General features: G+C 39.8%; 1 protein-coding gene across 1 annotated transcript in view; it reads right to left on the reverse strand.

Moving 5' to 3' along the window:
* Positions 1-1,997: 1,997 nt before the first annotated feature.
* The window catches only part of PRSS12 (serine protease 12), a 34,410-nt gene continuing 19,658 nt past the window's right edge, over positions 1,998-16,749 (reverse strand). The window contains exons 9-14 of the mRNA XM_027658879.1: positions 15,837-15,978; positions 11,896-12,101; positions 11,385-11,463; positions 9,398-9,520; positions 6,272-6,552; positions 1,998-4,622 (exon numbers count right to left, since the gene is read on the reverse strand). Of these exons, the coding sequence (XP_027514680.1) occupies positions 4,315-4,622; positions 6,272-6,552; positions 9,398-9,520; positions 11,385-11,463; positions 11,896-12,101; positions 15,837-15,978 (1,139 nt within the window). The 3' untranslated portion in view covers positions 1,998-4,314. The remainder of the gene's footprint in view (positions 4,623-6,271; positions 6,553-9,397; positions 9,521-11,384; positions 11,464-11,895; positions 12,102-15,836; positions 15,979-16,749) is intronic.

Below are 16,749 nucleotides of genomic sequence, written 5' to 3' on the forward strand. Positions count from 1 at the left end.
GGTGTGGTTTCTTTCTTTCTGCTGGTAACCAAGATTAGACCTGTGCACGTTCATTGGAATGACTTACACGTGCCAAATCTGCCTGTTCTGGGGATACACCCTTTGGCAGTTTCTGAAACCAGAATCCCTGGTTTCAGGTGGCGGATGCATTGTCTGGGAACCATTCCAGGAGGCGTATGACTCTGATCAGAGGTTGCTGCTTCAGGGCAGAAACAGCGACTTTGAATATAGCTGCTCTTTCAGCTGCGGTTCCTGCGGGCTCCATATTCACAAAAACAGATGGAACTCCAGTAGATGGTGAATCACTGCAAAATCAGAACATTTTACTTAGAGTCTTAGCTAACACACCTCTGCTGACACAGTCTCCTGTAGAATATTTTCCAGTTAATAAGGAAAGTTGTTTGCAAATTGTTCCAAATAGGAGGTTTAGGGTAAGGGGGCTTTGAATGGGCTGGGAAACAAAGTCTGTGAAGCTAGAACTGAGATCATCAGCAGGCAGTGTAATTACTGTTGGGTGTTTGGCAACTGAGGTGGGAATTCCTGTTGGGAGTGGATGGAGTGGAAGTGTGGACTCTTAGTTACAACAGGGATTAGATCTGTGGAAATTACTTCTGGTGGCAGTGTTCTGTTTTGGTAGGGAGATCAAGGAACTGTCATAGGAAACATCATCTTATTTCTCAAGCATATACTTTTGCTGCCACAGTGGAAGTAGAGCTGAATGTATATTTTGTGTGAGCTTCTAATAAGTGATACCACACCTGTTTTAACTGGTGGTGTGTGATTACACTCTCCTTTTAAACAGTTCTATCATATGACATCCTTACTGCTTGGCATTCCGAGCTTGTGGCTGCCAAGCCTGGAAGGCAACAATCCTGAGTGTGTACTTTGAGTTTCCTTTTCTCCAAGAGGACTTGACTTGTGTAGTAACCTTAGTGCTTCCAGAAAATAACATCTTACCTTCCTCAAGCAGATGCTAGACAGACTGGCCAGGAGAGGTCTGGGGCTGTCCCAGGACAAGGTGTGGGCAGGAAAGTGCTGCTGTTGTGGCAAACACACTGATGCAAAGTGACTTTCTTAATTTTTTAGTGGGGTTTTTTTTTGTGCCTGACTATGGCCACGTGTGGGTATATGAATTGGAAGCAGCAGGAGTAGGGCTGGGGATTGATTTCTCCAGGGATCTTCTTGAATATAAATACTGTAGCACAGGAAGGCATGAAATAGTTACGGTAGCATCGAAAATGGAGAATATTGAGGACTGACCTTTTGTTCTATACAAGCTGTTACAGTGCTGTGAGTATTTCTGGAATTAAGGCAGCTAAGGTTCTAGGTGTTCTGCATGTAGTCATAAAGTGGGATCTTGGTTTTTCTGTGGTTTACAGGTAAGTGCCATTTTTGGGAAGTTTTTTGGGGTCAGGATAAATTTAATAGATTTTGTGTGTCAGTTGCAGTGATGCTTCTGCTCTTGTATATTCTCTGTAAAATGAACAAAAACTCAGGAAGCTGAGGGGGGCTACATCTAAGTAAGTCTTTATAGTGTTGAGGAACCTGAATAGATAACAGACTGGTGTTCAGGATGGTCATTGGTAGTAGAAGTGCCAAGTGCCAATAGTTTATGCCACTGTTAACACTGTGGCCAACCTGCTTAATAGAAAAAAACCTTAGCATAGGCTGAAAAGCAGGGGGGTTTATACAACCTCATTTATTGAAAATGTTGAATTGAGGGGAGAGCAGCAAGGGTCCAAAAATTCTTAGGCAGTTTTAAGACTATAGGATTAACTTATTTGTGACAGCCTGACTGATGTGAGTTAATGCAGTGGGAAGGAATTCTGTCATACAAGACAAACTTCCCTTTTTGAGGAAATAGCCCTAAGCTTATATCCTTTGAATAAAATAGTTTCAAGAGCACCCTTTCTCATTTAATAAAGCTCACATGAAGTTTACCCAGCTGATGTTCCTGCAGCACCTGCTTGTACATCCGCAGTATTAATGTACAGAAGTTGTAGTCAGTGTGGCAGTTTTTATTGTTTACATGTACATCATCAGCCTCATTGAACAAAAATGAGAATGGCATAACATGGAGACAATTTCATTTTATGTTAGAAACTGGAAAGGCATGCTCAGCATGGAAACAGCAGTGCAACATTTTAAAATCTAATAAAGCATCCTATTTAAAGAGCAGTACTAGCAAACTACTGTACAAAATCTGTTTACTACACTTAGTACACAGGCTTAATCCCACCCCCAAGTATCGTATTTCTGTGGTGCAACTTCTAAAGAAAATTATTTCCCCTGTACACAATGCATATATTGCACTAATAGACTACTTCACCATAAGTCTTGTATAGCAAAGCTTGGATGGTACAAGTGGATACATTTTGACAGACGTACTTCCCTTGTAATTAAACGGGCTAAATATAAGTAAAACTGTAATGGTTTCAGTGTTCATTAGCACAGTCTTTCATATTGGTCTAACAGCAGGTGGTCACAGTACCGTGATATTTGACATCTTTTTAAATAATACACTTCACACAATTTCAAATAGCATGGAATTACAGAGAACTAAAATATAAAGCACCCCATGTACTAGTTTAGCACCATTTTTTCCAGTAAGATATTTAAATTAGTCATGAACCTTGAAAACTTATGTGTGAGGTCAGTGAGAAATGAAGAGCCAAGTTTTCAATCACATGGGCTTCTGCAATACCAATGCCCCTTTGTATGCAGTCGAGTTGTGGGTATTTGTTATAACCAGAGAGACACAGGACCATACAGAAATGAATGATTGCCCACTTAGAGCATGAATGCAAGCATCCCACTTTTTCACAAGACACCACACAACATGTCATAGAGTGTTTGGGGAATAGGGAACAGGGACACAGTCACTGCTGGTCACAGTTTGCACAATCACGAGGTGGTGACACATCTGCCACACTTGTCACGCTGGAGTGTTTCATGGCCCACAGAGCTTTTCAGTTCATCTTCTTACAAGCATGTTTGTTAATGGAATATGCAGAGCACACTTGTGATGGTCAGAATGGCCTTTGACAGGGATTGTGGAGATGGTGCTGAGCTGTCCTGGCTGCCTCTCAACTGCAGTCACAGGCTGATCCTGTTAGTGTTGCACTAAGATGATGATAACCTGCTGTGTCCTGTGTTCTAGGTTCAGTGGGGTGGCCCTTTCTAGAAGGACAGTAAGCTGGTTATCGGTGCATTGTTAAAATAAGTTGTCCGAGTTTTTACAGCATACGGAACAGTATTTGGAAAAAGAGATTAAATGGAATCAAGATGTGTCAGTACTTTAGAAGTCAGTGAAAACTCAGCTTTCCCGTAAAGATCAACCTGAACCAGTGCTGCAACTAAGTAAGAGTGAGCTGTCTAAATATTACCTTGTAGAAAACAGGAGTTTAAGACTATAGACCTTGTCAGACAGGCTTGGCTCAACAACTTTCTCTTGTAGGATTGACAGAGGTTCTTTGCACTACTTAAAGTAAAGCCCAGCAATGAGAAGAGCGGGATATTTTTTAGTCTGACGCTGTGGTAAACAGGATAAGTAAATCTTCTCCAAAATGCTGTATTTACTCAAAAGTAAAAATTTCAGAAATCAGACAAATGTTACTTATCTAGAGGAAGGAAAATAAGTGTTCATTTGTTTTTGATTTAGCTCTTGCAGCTGTGCAGGATGTTTGTGAGGAAACAGTCAAGTGTCCTACCTGTTTCACTTGGGAATGTACTTTATGCACAGTAAACTGTGAGACAATTTATCAGAATAGCTGGGGATCTGATTATTAGCAATTATTTAGCTTCTGACATTTAATACATACTCAGAATTACTTAGCAAGAATCAATCTGCTAATGATCTCATTAGCTGCTGAAACATGAGTCAAATTTAGAGGACTGAGTGTAAGATCATAAGGATAATAGGCAGACAGTCAAGAAATGATTAAATAAACTAGACTGAAGATTAATTGAGATCTGTAATTAATTCTAGAGAAGCTTGGAGCAACTGCAGTCTTCCCGTGGACAGCGAGTCTCCCAGTGAACTCTCCAGCTGTCCTGCTCCAGTGTTACTCTCAGCTGGCTATCACTTTCCCCTCAGATACATGTAACTCATTCCTGCAATATGTAAACTTCCTTACCACAGAGGACAGTAATCCCTAACTGGAAAGGTTGTGTGTATACAGCTTGGATTTAACAAAAAGGAAAACACACGTATCAGGAAAATGTGTCTGTTTCCACCCACTGTGGGCCCCAGCTGTGCACTGTCTGTGCCGTTCAAGTCATCCTGCTTCAAAGTTTGATTTTCATTCCAGACATTCATAGTTTGGTCACACTTTTTATCCAGGGCACAAAAGAGGATACTTTTGTGTAGACACCTGGGGAATCTTTGACCCCACAGCCGTAGCCCCAGGAGGTCACACCATACACAACCCAGCTTTCCCCTGGACGTTCACACATCAGTGGTCCACCGCTGTCTCCCTGACAGCTGTCAACACGTTTCTGTTCCTGGACGTTTCCAGCACAGAGCATTCTTCCCGTGAATCTTCTTTTGTAGCGCTCTTCACATACCCTCTTGGGAAGTAAGGGGATGGCAGCCTGTTGTAGTGTTCTTGAATAAGCCCGTCCTAAAAAGAAGACCCAAATTATTGTCTCATTACAGTGGTTAGTCTTGGAAACATAAATGGGATTTAATCCAATTTATGCTCTCAGTCTTCACGCTGTTTTGTCCTTAAATAACATGACTTGAAGCAAGACTACTGAAAAAAATCTACTGTGCATTAAATATAGTACTAAAATATTTATTGTACATGTGAAATATAGATGCTTAAAAAAAAAGTAGCTTGTGTTCTCTGGATCTTTCCAAGGCTGGAGTTTGGTTCGTTCCAAGCACTCTGTGTCTTCTACAAGAGTATATACTTCAATACTTACATGGGGAACCAATTTTTGGGAGTCTGGAGCAGTGGAGAGTAAAGTCATAGAAATACCTAATTCCTGGGTCACCAGTTCAAATCCAGTCTAGCCCAGCCTGATAGGTGCTGCATCTTCTGCTGGCTTCCAAGTTGAGCATCCAAATTTGGATCTTTGTACTTCTTTTCTATAGCTTGCACCTCTTTTTCAGGTGGAAGCATGGAAAATGAAAAACAGTGTTGGTTTGGCCTTTTTAAAGTAAAATCTTAATAGTTGTAAAGTAATTATGATTCACACAGTAAGTGTGAAATGTCAGCTGAGGTACTGGATGATGTAATTTCTTACCATAATTGAAGCCAATTATTGCTGTGGTTAATGTTTCCTGAAATAGATGTCCTAAGTTAACAATATTGTAGGACTTCCAGTGAATTTATGTAGGAAGGCTAGACAGAGCTAGGCAATGAATTAACAATTGTTTGTAGCAAAAAAAAGCCACCCTCCAAGTCTCTCTCCTTTACTGTATACAGTGACCCAGACATCTGTGCACCCAGATTAGTGCATGTGAAGGGGAAGAACTGATACTTGGCCGTGCCGCCTTGTCTCCTTGCCAGTTTGAATGAGTCACTGGAACAAAGGCTCAAGTGTGGTTGCTGACTTGCACTGTATTCAGCACCATAAAAACATAAAAGTAAAACGTGGTTATCAATTAGTAATACATTTAAAGGACAAAGACCTTTGAAGGGGGAGAATCTTGTACTGACCGAAAAAGTGATTAGAAGCCTGCAATGCAGATTGCACTGTGGCTCTCATAAATTTTGGCAAGATGTTCTCTTACTTAAATCTAATTGCTGGTTGAAAGTGTCAGTGGTAACAAGGGAGACTAAAATGTCACTTGAAATTCTATTTCATCTATATTTTCTGTCCCTTTTTCTATTGAAGTAGTGTAATTTAAATAACCTTTCCAAAATTAAAACATGCATGGTCCTTACCTTTAAAATCCTAACTGTGTTAGAGCTGTTAGTTATGTACTGAGGCAGGGGGTGATATTCTGCTGCACAGGGTGCACCTGGTGACAAATAAGCTTTTTATTTGGGCTTGTCAGTCTAAATGAGGCCATTTTACTGGTGGGGTCTCTGACTTAGAGTGACATGGTTAATGGCTGCTTTTCAAACACAAACTGAATTCAGTCAATAAAATGTTGTCATTCCTGGTTAAGGATCAGGAGAGAAAGTATTCCCCTATGCAAAAACAGTACAATTGTTAGATTTTGAGCATTTTCTTATTTTAAGTCTCTGAGATTTATGTTTTTTTAAAAGCAGCCTCAGATAGCATGATTGGCGCATGGAAATCCTTAAAACATTTTTACCTGTGTCACCCCATCCAGTGATATAACAGTTGGGAGCAGTTTTCTGTGGTCTCTCTCTCCTTAATGGCAAACAAGCAGGTAAGACGTGGGTGCTGAACCTGGCACACTGTTCCTCTGGGCCCTGTAGCCTCACCAAGGCAATGTCGTAGTCGCTGCTGTCAGGCCTGTACTCTTTATGCATCACAATCTGTTGCACTCCAATTTCTTCCTCGTACTCCTCTGGTACCAGGGTGTGATAGTCTCCGACTCGCACAGCGTAATTCCGAGTGTTGTTGCCATACCTGAGATTGAGGTGAAAACAAATAGGGCTGGCTCATGCAAAGTCAGGTCCTAAGCAGGCAAACAGATTTCGTCAGGGTCTCTATTATTTATAAAAGTAATGATACCAAGAGACGTTTTTAAAGAGCAGAAATGCTCTGACAGGTGTTTAGATTGACATTCAAGTACAAATACAAATACAAAAATCTTCTGAATTTTCAGCTTGGGCTCTGTTCCTTTTTGTATATTTTCACAGGCAAGTTTCTTATGACCATCTGCCATGACCGACACTGATTTCAAAGGTGCAAGGTGTGCACTATTAATGTATTTAGTTAGGGTAACACAAACTGTCAGTAATTACAATGAAAAACTGAGTGCTAACATCATTGTGATGGTCCAAATAATTATTGGAGTGAAAACAATGTTCAGGCCTGCTTTGTGGGTTGGTTGAGAAATTCTGGAGGCTTAGATAACTTGATAAAAACCTCTTACATCAACTGAAGTTATAGTAAGGAAGACAAAGCATATATGCATCACAACACCTATTGTCAAAGTGACAGAAGGCCTGTAAACCTTAGACTTGTTCTTCATCTCATATGATCCCAGTTTCTTTCACATCATAGACTAAATGGTAATTGCATTAGAAATTATTACTGTGGCTGAAATAACAATTTTCTGTGCATGCCTTTGGAGATTTTTGTATTACACGACATGCAGCCCTTGGGAAAATTCAAACAAGGGAGTACTGTTGGGTACATGTATTTATTTTAAAATCTGGCTAAGCTAACAGAAATATTTTTCCTTTGAATTATCCCTTTCCTGAATAGCCTTCAACAGGAAATTTCTAATACTTTTGCAGAAAATACCCCACAGTGTTCCATCACCTTCTAACCTGTACCTGTTCTTTGTATACCCTCCAGCAATGTGCTGGTCTCCATAGCTTGCTAAAGCTGGCTTGAGGAGCAGCAGACAAAGCAGGAGCATTACAGTTCACTGCACAATATATAGCTGTACCACTGAATATTTCTTCTAGTTGTGGGTTGCATTCTTGGTTGCCTGCAAAGTTTGCTTTGTCTAATTCTGCAGATCTTCAGGTCTTCCATGAGCAACATTTCACTTGTAGGCTTCTAAGGAGAGAGCTGTAGGCTGTGAACAAACATCTGTTCATCTGAACATGAACTTCTATACAGGATACATATTTCTAATTATCCAAAGTAATTTCTTTTTAATGTATAGACCTTCAAATTGCCCACAGGTGTCAGAATCACTCTGAACAAAACTTATAATAAGATGAGTGAGTTATAAAATGAAAAATAGCTTCAAACCACTTTTGATCTTAAATTATATGTCTATGAAATTACAGAAAGCAGTAATACCACTATACTGCTTGTGAACGATTCTGTGTTTAATTTTTATCCCTAGTACAGATGAGCCCACTCTGGTTACCCAAGCAGTGTTCTAGTTTCCGGGATATGAGAAATGCTATACTGGCCTTTCTCTTGTCTGCCTGCGGAAAATATGTGAAGAAGGCGCTTGATCTATAGATAGCTCTTGGAAACCTATCCCCTTAAAATCACTCTGAGCTCATTGGGAAGTTAAGCCCAGGCTGTTCAATGACAGCTCAGAGCTAAAGGCTCCTTCTCTCTTTGACAGTGAGCAGTGGTGCATCCCCAGGCTGTTGGAGCTGCCAGCTTAGGGCTAATTGCAGTTTTAATGCAACATATGGGGCCAACCAATACTTTGGTCACTGAGGCCACACGTAACAGTTTTAGGGTAGCCTGTAGCAGACCCTTGAGTGGCCGTGCTCATCTGGAAGTATCTCAGTGTATTTTGCTCCAGTCATGCTGTTGTCCCATGATATGGATGTTCAGCAAAGTATCCAAAACGGGCATTCCTTGGCAGCACATTCCGTTTTCAAGCCTCTAATCAAAGGCTTTTTCAAAAGCTTACGTGTCATCCTTGGTAATCACTATAGAGATGATGAACATGAGCAGAGGAGGCCATTGTCTCTGAATTTTCATGAAAGGAACTGAAATGCTTTCATAGCTCCACAGAAACAACTGGAACATCAGTTGGAAGTAGCAGAAATTTTACTGAGCTTGACCATTTCAGCTTGAAATATTACCAGGAAAAGTCCTTCATGATTTCAGGGAACACAAAAATGAAAAGATGTGCATCTGGTGCTGGGCAAAGGTAACATTCTGCATTCGAGTAAAACTATATCTGACTCTTCATTTGAGTTACTAGAGAGTGAAAGGAAATACTCAAAGTCCAAATTTAAAACATTTGCAGCCCACTCGAGCAAATTCAAGCAAATACTCTCAAAATTGCAGTGCTGTTCTATGCTTTCTTTCTAGCCCATTCCAATGAAATAATCACTGTTGAAAGCTTACAATGCTAGACCAGCTTCCTTCTTGTGCAAGTTGATGCTTTTATACTTCAGCAACTTCATCAGCAATGAATTCCTGCTGTGTTACAGTACAAATGTCTATCACTGCCAATATCTGTCATTACCAAAATTAATCTGAAATACTACAGTCCCTGTATTTGGTGTTTTCTCTGTTGTCTACACTATAACCTGAAAGCCACAAGCTGCAGTCTTGCTGGAACAGAAGGTTAAAATGTCAAAGTGTTAACATTTTTTCATGAAAATGCTGAAGTTTTGAATATAAATCACATGAGTGATAACACCCAGAATAATTCCAATGTAGTAGGGTGTTTTGTTTGGTTTTGTATTGAGGAAAGGGAGGTTGGTTGGTAGGTTTTTTCAAAACCTGAAGGCCAGCCCTTGGAACAGTTTTCTGTGGGCTGGAACTGGAATGCTTTTGCCTATACCCAGAACAACTGCACTGTTGCAGGGAGACCCACCTTTTGAAGCAGTGTGCAGCAGTGAGCACCCAGCAGCTGCTGATCAGAGTGGCCCCACACAGGAGTCTCCCGTCACCGTGAGAGGATTTCAGTCGCAGTGCCACCTGCCACGGCCAGCCGCCCCTGCAGAGGGGGTGAGACACGGTGTTCAGGGGACAGCAGTGGGATTAACCTTGAATCCAGAGCCTGGTTACTTTCTTTGACTGCCATGTCTTGCAAACGGTGGTGTTTCTTAACGGTGGAGAACATCTTTATATTCCTGCAGCAGTCAGAATTCCATTTAACAATGGTCCAGATTACTTTACAGATCATTTGGGCATCCAGCACTCTTGAGTGCTTCCTCCCACGCTCAGTTATTTGAATTTTCCCTTCTCAGATTGCATTCATTCTGCCAAAAATACATTCTACGGGTTCCTCGCCAAATACCATCCAAGTCAACAAACCAGAAATTTCCTGTCAACTGCAGAGGGGAAAGAGGGGAATTTCTTGAAAAGCTGAACCCAGCATCCGTTTCTGTCTGCGTGAAAAAGGAAGCTGGCAAACTAAGAGGTCTAAAGCAACTGCAGAAACCTCAAGTAGTAGATTAGCACCTTTTTTCAGCCTGTAATAATTTGTTTTATGTAGTAGATCTGCCATATTTTCAGGCCTGTGAAACCAGGGTGGCTGCTTCTTTGCTCGTTTAATAGATTAGCAGTCAGGGAAGGGAGTGGGAGAGAGTTGCACCTGTAAGCAGCAGCAGCATCCAAGAGTAAGCAACAGGTAGTCTTAGGTGTTTTCTGACTCCTGTCAGCTTGAACAGGTATGCTGGATGGCAAGAGCTGCTGGGGACCATCTAGTCCATCATCCTGTCTGAGAATTGCAAGTGCCAAATGTTTTAAAGTAAGGTGGAGGAATTTGCTTCCCATAAAGAATAAAACAATTTAGACGTTTTTTATTTTTGGAAGATTGGATTTAATAGGTTTTTCTTAAATGGGGTATCCGGTTCCTTTTCAAACTTGCTTCAATTTCTTTGTCTTAATGACTTCTTGTGACAATGAGTCCTTCTCTGTTACTGTTTGGACGTTCCTTTTCTTGACTTTGAAGCATTTCTGAGTGCACTACTGGATTTCTCTCACATTTTTGCTACATCTGACATCCCTGTACTGATTTATTGTGAGATCAGCTTGCTTGTCCTGACTGAATGGTGCAGTACATTATTTGTCACCATTTTGTTTCATCCACTGTCCTTAGTGCACATATTCTGAGATAAGAATTCTCAATCTTTTTCCATTACCCTCATTTGTCTCTTTACTAAGGTAAGTCATCCTACTTTGCTCTATCTGAATGCATTTAAATATTTTTCTGGGCTCCCTATTGTTACTGTTCTTTGAAGCTCCTCCACTTAGGAAGTGTCTTTTTTGAAATAGATTGATTGGTGCTGTGCATGTCCTTTGAAACAGGTTGCACAGTGAGATGTAATGACACTGTAAGTGGATTTTTTGCAATGCCTTTTGTGAGATTGTATGAATATGTATTTTTTGAGGTTACTCACAACTGTTAAGAAAATAAAGCCTATACTTCCTGGGTTTATAGCTGTGTCGTCATCAAGGCTTATCTTGTAGCAGAAAATCAAGTCTTAGCAGTGAATCATACCCAGGCCTTTTTTTCAGTGTAAAACCTTGTACTACATTCATAGCTCTCTTTGTATAGCTCACATCCTTTTACTTGATAAAAGTAATTATTTTTAAGTTAAAAATATGACCCATTCAAGGACTAAACCCATAAGCATCTACAGATTTTCAAATAATGCTGCAAGTATCTATCAATTAATACTTTTTAATTTCATGCCAAATTTGCTTTGAGTATATTTCTGCTTCTACCTCATGACAAGCCAAGAGAAAAGAAAACAAACCTACAATAAAGTTGTAAATTAGGCAAACCACTTATGGTAAAATACATGTCTTAGAAGATTTATATTCAAAATTACTTGTCTTTACCAGTTATTTACCGTAAAGAATTTTTCCCACCAATTATTCGCTTTTGTCGGCGATGTAGTAACCTCAGTCCACAAACAGAGGCAAGAGAATCTAAACCAGAAAGGGTATAGAGAGCATTAAACTCAACATGAAAAGTAGCCAGTCTTCAATGAGAGTTAACTAAAAAAAAAAAACCCCAAACACAAAGGCTGAACTTATTCCGTGTTTCATGGCAGTTTTTAAATACCAAATTCTGCTTGAGGAAAATACACTGAAAAAGTCTTTTTAGCTGCGACCTTTTGACTGTGTTGACAGAGCCATTTACACCTTTGTTTCTCAAGCGTAGGATTTTATAGTGTTTTTCCTTACTTGCTGTTAGCGGAAGCAGAGCCTGGCCTGCCCCACAGGATTCCCACCCTTTCGTTTCTGTAATTCTTTTTCATATAACTGTTTCCTCCGTCAGGTGGGACTGTTTAGTCGGTCTCTTCCTACCCTGACAGTTCCCCACCCAGCCTTGGTCTGCCCCTCCCAGCAGGGCTTCACCTTTATTGCTGTTGCCAGGGGCCTTCTTGCTGAGGTGGTCACAGATCACGCCCGCGTCCTCACTGTGCCGGCAGTTGTGCGTCCCAATGTCCTGCTTGATGCAGTCTGCCAGGGATCTCTCATTTCCCGTACACTTCACGTTATCCACATGGATGGGGCCTTTGCCCTCACCAAAATAGGCCATTGTCCTTGCTCTAGCTGGACCTCTGCAAACAGAGCATATTTTTTTCTTATTAAGCATTTTGAGGCATTAGTCTGCAGTTTATTCAAATATTTCTGAGTGAGTAGCGAAAGGCGATGAGGTTTTATTCCGAGCCCTGTCACTGATTCACTTGTTAAAACCACCTTCTCCTTGCCTTTGTTCCTCTGGTATGTAGGGAAAAAAATAACAAAATCGCTACAGTTCATTAATGTTTAAAAAGTGCTTTTATGTATCTAGTTAGAAGGCACTGTGCAAAGTATTTTACATTGTAACAGCATTACATTTTGCTATAAAGCAAAATATGTGAAAGCTGCTTTTTCATAATCTCTTTAATCCTCATATAAAATCAGCATCTGTGAATGCTAAAAATAATTTTTTCAGGTCTGATTCCCTCAGAAAGATGGGCAAGTTGGAAACAGTAGTGTACAGTAGCCAGTTCAATAGTGCAGTGTGGTAGGAGCTACGATGTACAGATGTGTTAGTTGTTAATAGTTATCAATATATTTCATTATCATGTCATTTTTAAAGTGTACTCCACAGCTGAGTTCTAAAAATGTCATGTGATTGGAGCAAGACTGAACCTAGTTCAGTATCAACACCCACCTTTTCCTGGGAGGAGCCCAGTGCTTAGTGCTTGTGTAGCATTTAAGCATCTCATTTGGTAACTTTTGTGAAAGGTTATTACTGCTTACTTAGGATAATGCATCTTAATTTATAAATTGATATTTTGTTATATATGGTTTAAGAGTCAGAAATAATTACAAGTGGGAAACCACCCAACCAGCTATATGGAGAAGTGGGGCAGGAAGCCACAGCCATCTCTAGGTGTGCCTGAACTACAAGTTTACCTATCAGTTAAGAGCAATTTACTGATGTTTTATTGGGATAACAATATATATGGAATTCCAAAGGTTTCCATTTTAAAGGATAATTGTATATTGTAAAGGACTGCTTCTATGTATACAGAAGGGTAACTGCAGGTATGGTGAAATGCTGGAGCAGAGAAAGAATTTCACAATGAAAATGTATTATGGGAGAAAGTATTTCCCTCCCTTTACACCTCTTTTTACACCTCTTTAATACCTGCAGTGTTGGAGAAGATAAGTGAGAATGGCACAAAGGGTCTGTGTCCCTTCATTAGCTGGGGATTGTGTGTTGGGGAGGAATTCTGATTTGTCTTACCATTTTCAAGGCTTTGTCATACAAGAAGTGTGGCTGGATCAAAACGAGTCCAGCTCTCCATTGCCATATCCATATAAATGAAATACAGAAGTAATACCTACAAGCTTCCTCCCTTTTCAAACTCACACTTGAACAGCCTTGCCTTTTGGATTTTTTACTGTGTACTGAAGGGTAGGTGGGCAGGATTTCTATTTGGAGAGTGTTGGTTAGAATGGATGAATTGTAAAAAAAAAAAAAAAAAAAAAAAAAAAACAGGAAAGAGAAGCATGTAAAAGATATGACAGACAATACCAGAAGGTCAACTGTCCTTACACATTTTTAATTTCCATGCCTGGGATGTATTTACCAGATAATCCAAAGCCTTAATTGCCTTTGGAACCGGTATAGGACAGTCTTTCCCTAATGAGTTTAATATGATTTAACTTGTCAGAAGGAAATGTTTTTCTTTTGTGAGTGACACTCTGATTACAGCTAACAACAAAAAAAAGTAAGTCCATCTCTCTGATACCTGTGGGCAGCTGATGTGTCCTTGTATGCTATTACAAAATACAGAGACAGAGCAGGCACTCGCTGTAAATTCTTGCCTGGTTTTGGTATCTCTGTGTTAAATAACAAAGTTTCTGCTTTAGGGCATTGCTCTGAAGTTCCTCAGGATACTGAAAACTACCTCATTGTGAATGTCCACAGTATTCTTAGCCTTTCCTTCAGAAGTATTTATTGCAGTTTAGTATAGAATTGTCTCTGCAGAGTCTTACCAGTTACTTAATAAGGGCACTACGTCCTTCTTCCTAGCTTTCTGTGAGAGCAGTCTATCTCTTACTGTGCATCAGTAATCTCTCAGTTTGCTGATAATTCCTGTGGAAGGTGTGTTCATACCCACTCAACCAAAACCAACCAACCAACCAACCAAAGACACCCAAACCCTGCTGTTTAAATAGAACATCTACCAGGAAACAAATGTAAAAATCAGGATGTTCTAGAGCGGGGAGTGCAGCTTAATAGAGAAAATTATATAATTGGGAGGTCTCTAAAGGTACACATGTGAAGTCTGTGTGTTTGTTAACGCACTGGAATGTGCTCTTACAACTAGCTTTAGTCCACCCTTAACAAACACGTGTGTCCCTGAACTGCTGCTTGCCAAGCCAGCTATTTATGCACTGCTGACCATCAGAGATACCTTTTGCCTGCTCAGATCTGTCCCTAGAGAGAAGAGTGGCTTCAGGTGTTACCTCCTCGCTGTTCTCAGACACAAGGCCATGCACAGTAACATGCTGAGCTCTTCACATGCAGTATTACCATTATTTATAATGTTGTTAATCAGGAAATGCAGTGAATTATTATAGATGGCCAACTATCATAAAAATTACAATTTAAGTAACTTGTACGAGAGATGACTTGTAAGTCATTTTGTAGTGTTAAAGCCATAGTCTACTACTGCTTTCAAATACACTGCACTAAATGAATACCAGAGAGTTTTTAAAAGGCATATATAATGTGTTCAGATATAATTTGATGATACTTGGTTGCACCAGCTTCACATTGTTAGATACAGCAAAGAGTTAACACAATTTGTATCTCTTCAGCTCAGATTTCCTTAGGAATACACTCAGAGAAGACATTGCACTAATTTCCTGTTGTATTTCATTGGTGTTCTGGATGTTTTTCAAGTCTCATTAGTTCTGCTATTTATATATCTGCCCTATAGTTGTTATATTTTTACTGCTCTTGGGCATCCAGAAAAAAACTGCTGATGAGAGAATGTAAGCCTGATTGAGTGCTTTATTTCAAAAGTGACACCTACATAGCAGTGGTTTTAATTAGAGGGTGGGTTTGTCTGTCAGATCTATTCCTGTATTAAATGAAGCTTATTCAAATCACTGTCAGGCAGGCCAAAGCCATAATCCTTTGTATAAACAGTTTTATCAAATCTCCAAGCTACATTAAGTCAGATCAGTAAATGAGGGGGAAAAACCCATGAAACTAGGAATTGAGTCACTGGTGTGCCTGGAATCTGCAGACATCATACTCACACCTCGTGACAGTGGACACTGACCTGTTGCTGTATTTCATTAAAAACGTTAATAGTTATGCTGGACACTATAAGGACTTCAAAGTCATCATTAAGGTTCACAAAAGATAAATATTAACAATATGCAGAATAATACCTCTCAGTGAAAACACATCAAAAGCTTTTTGAAACAAAAGTGACAAATAAAAGTTAGTATATATATCTTAGTAATTTGGAATATTTAATTTCCCACAAAAAATATTTAATAACTAGCATTTCTGTTGCCAGACCAACTGTGATACGCCTTTGAATGCTAAAATTCCTATTCCCAGTTCTGGTAGGTAATGAATATTCCTTTTGAAGACACAGCCTTACTACTTTTTATACAAATAGTATAAATATACTTTTCTAAACGAATGGCAGATTGACAAGTTTTAAAAGGCATAAATTACCTTACCAGGCATGCCTGTGATATTTGGTTGCAGAAACTTAACATTTGTAGATAGAGCAAACAGATAACTTGAGAAACAGCTTAATGAGTTTTCTTACTTGTAGCCAAGCTGTCGGCAGACTACAGCTGCATCCTTATCAGACCATCCATCATCACAAATCGTGCCCCACTGGCCATTGATAAAAATCTCCACACGTCCTTCCTTCTTATTCTCACCATCCATCAGCCTGATGGGAGGACCTGGGAATAAATTACTGCTGTCAGCTCACAAGAGCAGAAGCAAGAAGTACTTCAAGTCATTTTCATTAAGTCCAGTACAAGGGGTCAACTGATGTTTATGTGAAACCAGCCCAATATCAGCTGTTAATGCAGGCATTTTTCCTGGCTGACAAAAGGAAGCAGTTTGTCCAAAGTGCAAGACAAATATCAAATGCTACTGTACTTTAAACATCAGAATTCATCTGGTTCCTTTATTTCATATATATAGCTCAGAAATGGACCCCAGTGGGCACAGAACAATTCCCCAAGTAAAGGTAGAAAACACCCGAGATACTTTGATATGATACCTGTACAAGCTGGACAGCTTTTCCATATAGAAACTTTATGAGTGAGTTTAACTGCACCTCAGTTCATGAATCCATTCTCAAACTGGGTGCTGCTGCTCCTCTTAACCACTATCTCAGCACAAAAAGTGCAGTGTTGTGTTAAACTTCAGCCATTCCTTATCGTTACGCACGCTGTTCTGCAGCACGGTATTCTAGACTAATGTCTGATTGCTTTTCTAGAAATTTAAATTGGTTGCTAATTCAGACATGTTCGTAATAGGAAGTCTCACTTATGTGGATTAGTCAGAGTTAATTAATCATGGTTTGTTCATTGCTTGGCCTGTAGTTACATTTTGAATCATTAGGCAAAGTACATATTTAATTCTCACGTTACAGTTCCTTTACAGCATGCAAGCAACGCAAGTAGCCCTAAAACAGCTATGAATTCCTCTCAGGCCTATTTATA

Source organism: Corapipo altera, unplaced genomic scaffold (genome assembly GCF_003945725.1).
Source record: "Corapipo altera isolate COAL_440 unplaced genomic scaffold, ASM394572v1 255, whole genome shotgun sequence".
NCBI classification, from domain to species: Eukaryota; Metazoa; Chordata; class Aves; order Passeriformes; family Pipridae; genus Corapipo; species Corapipo altera.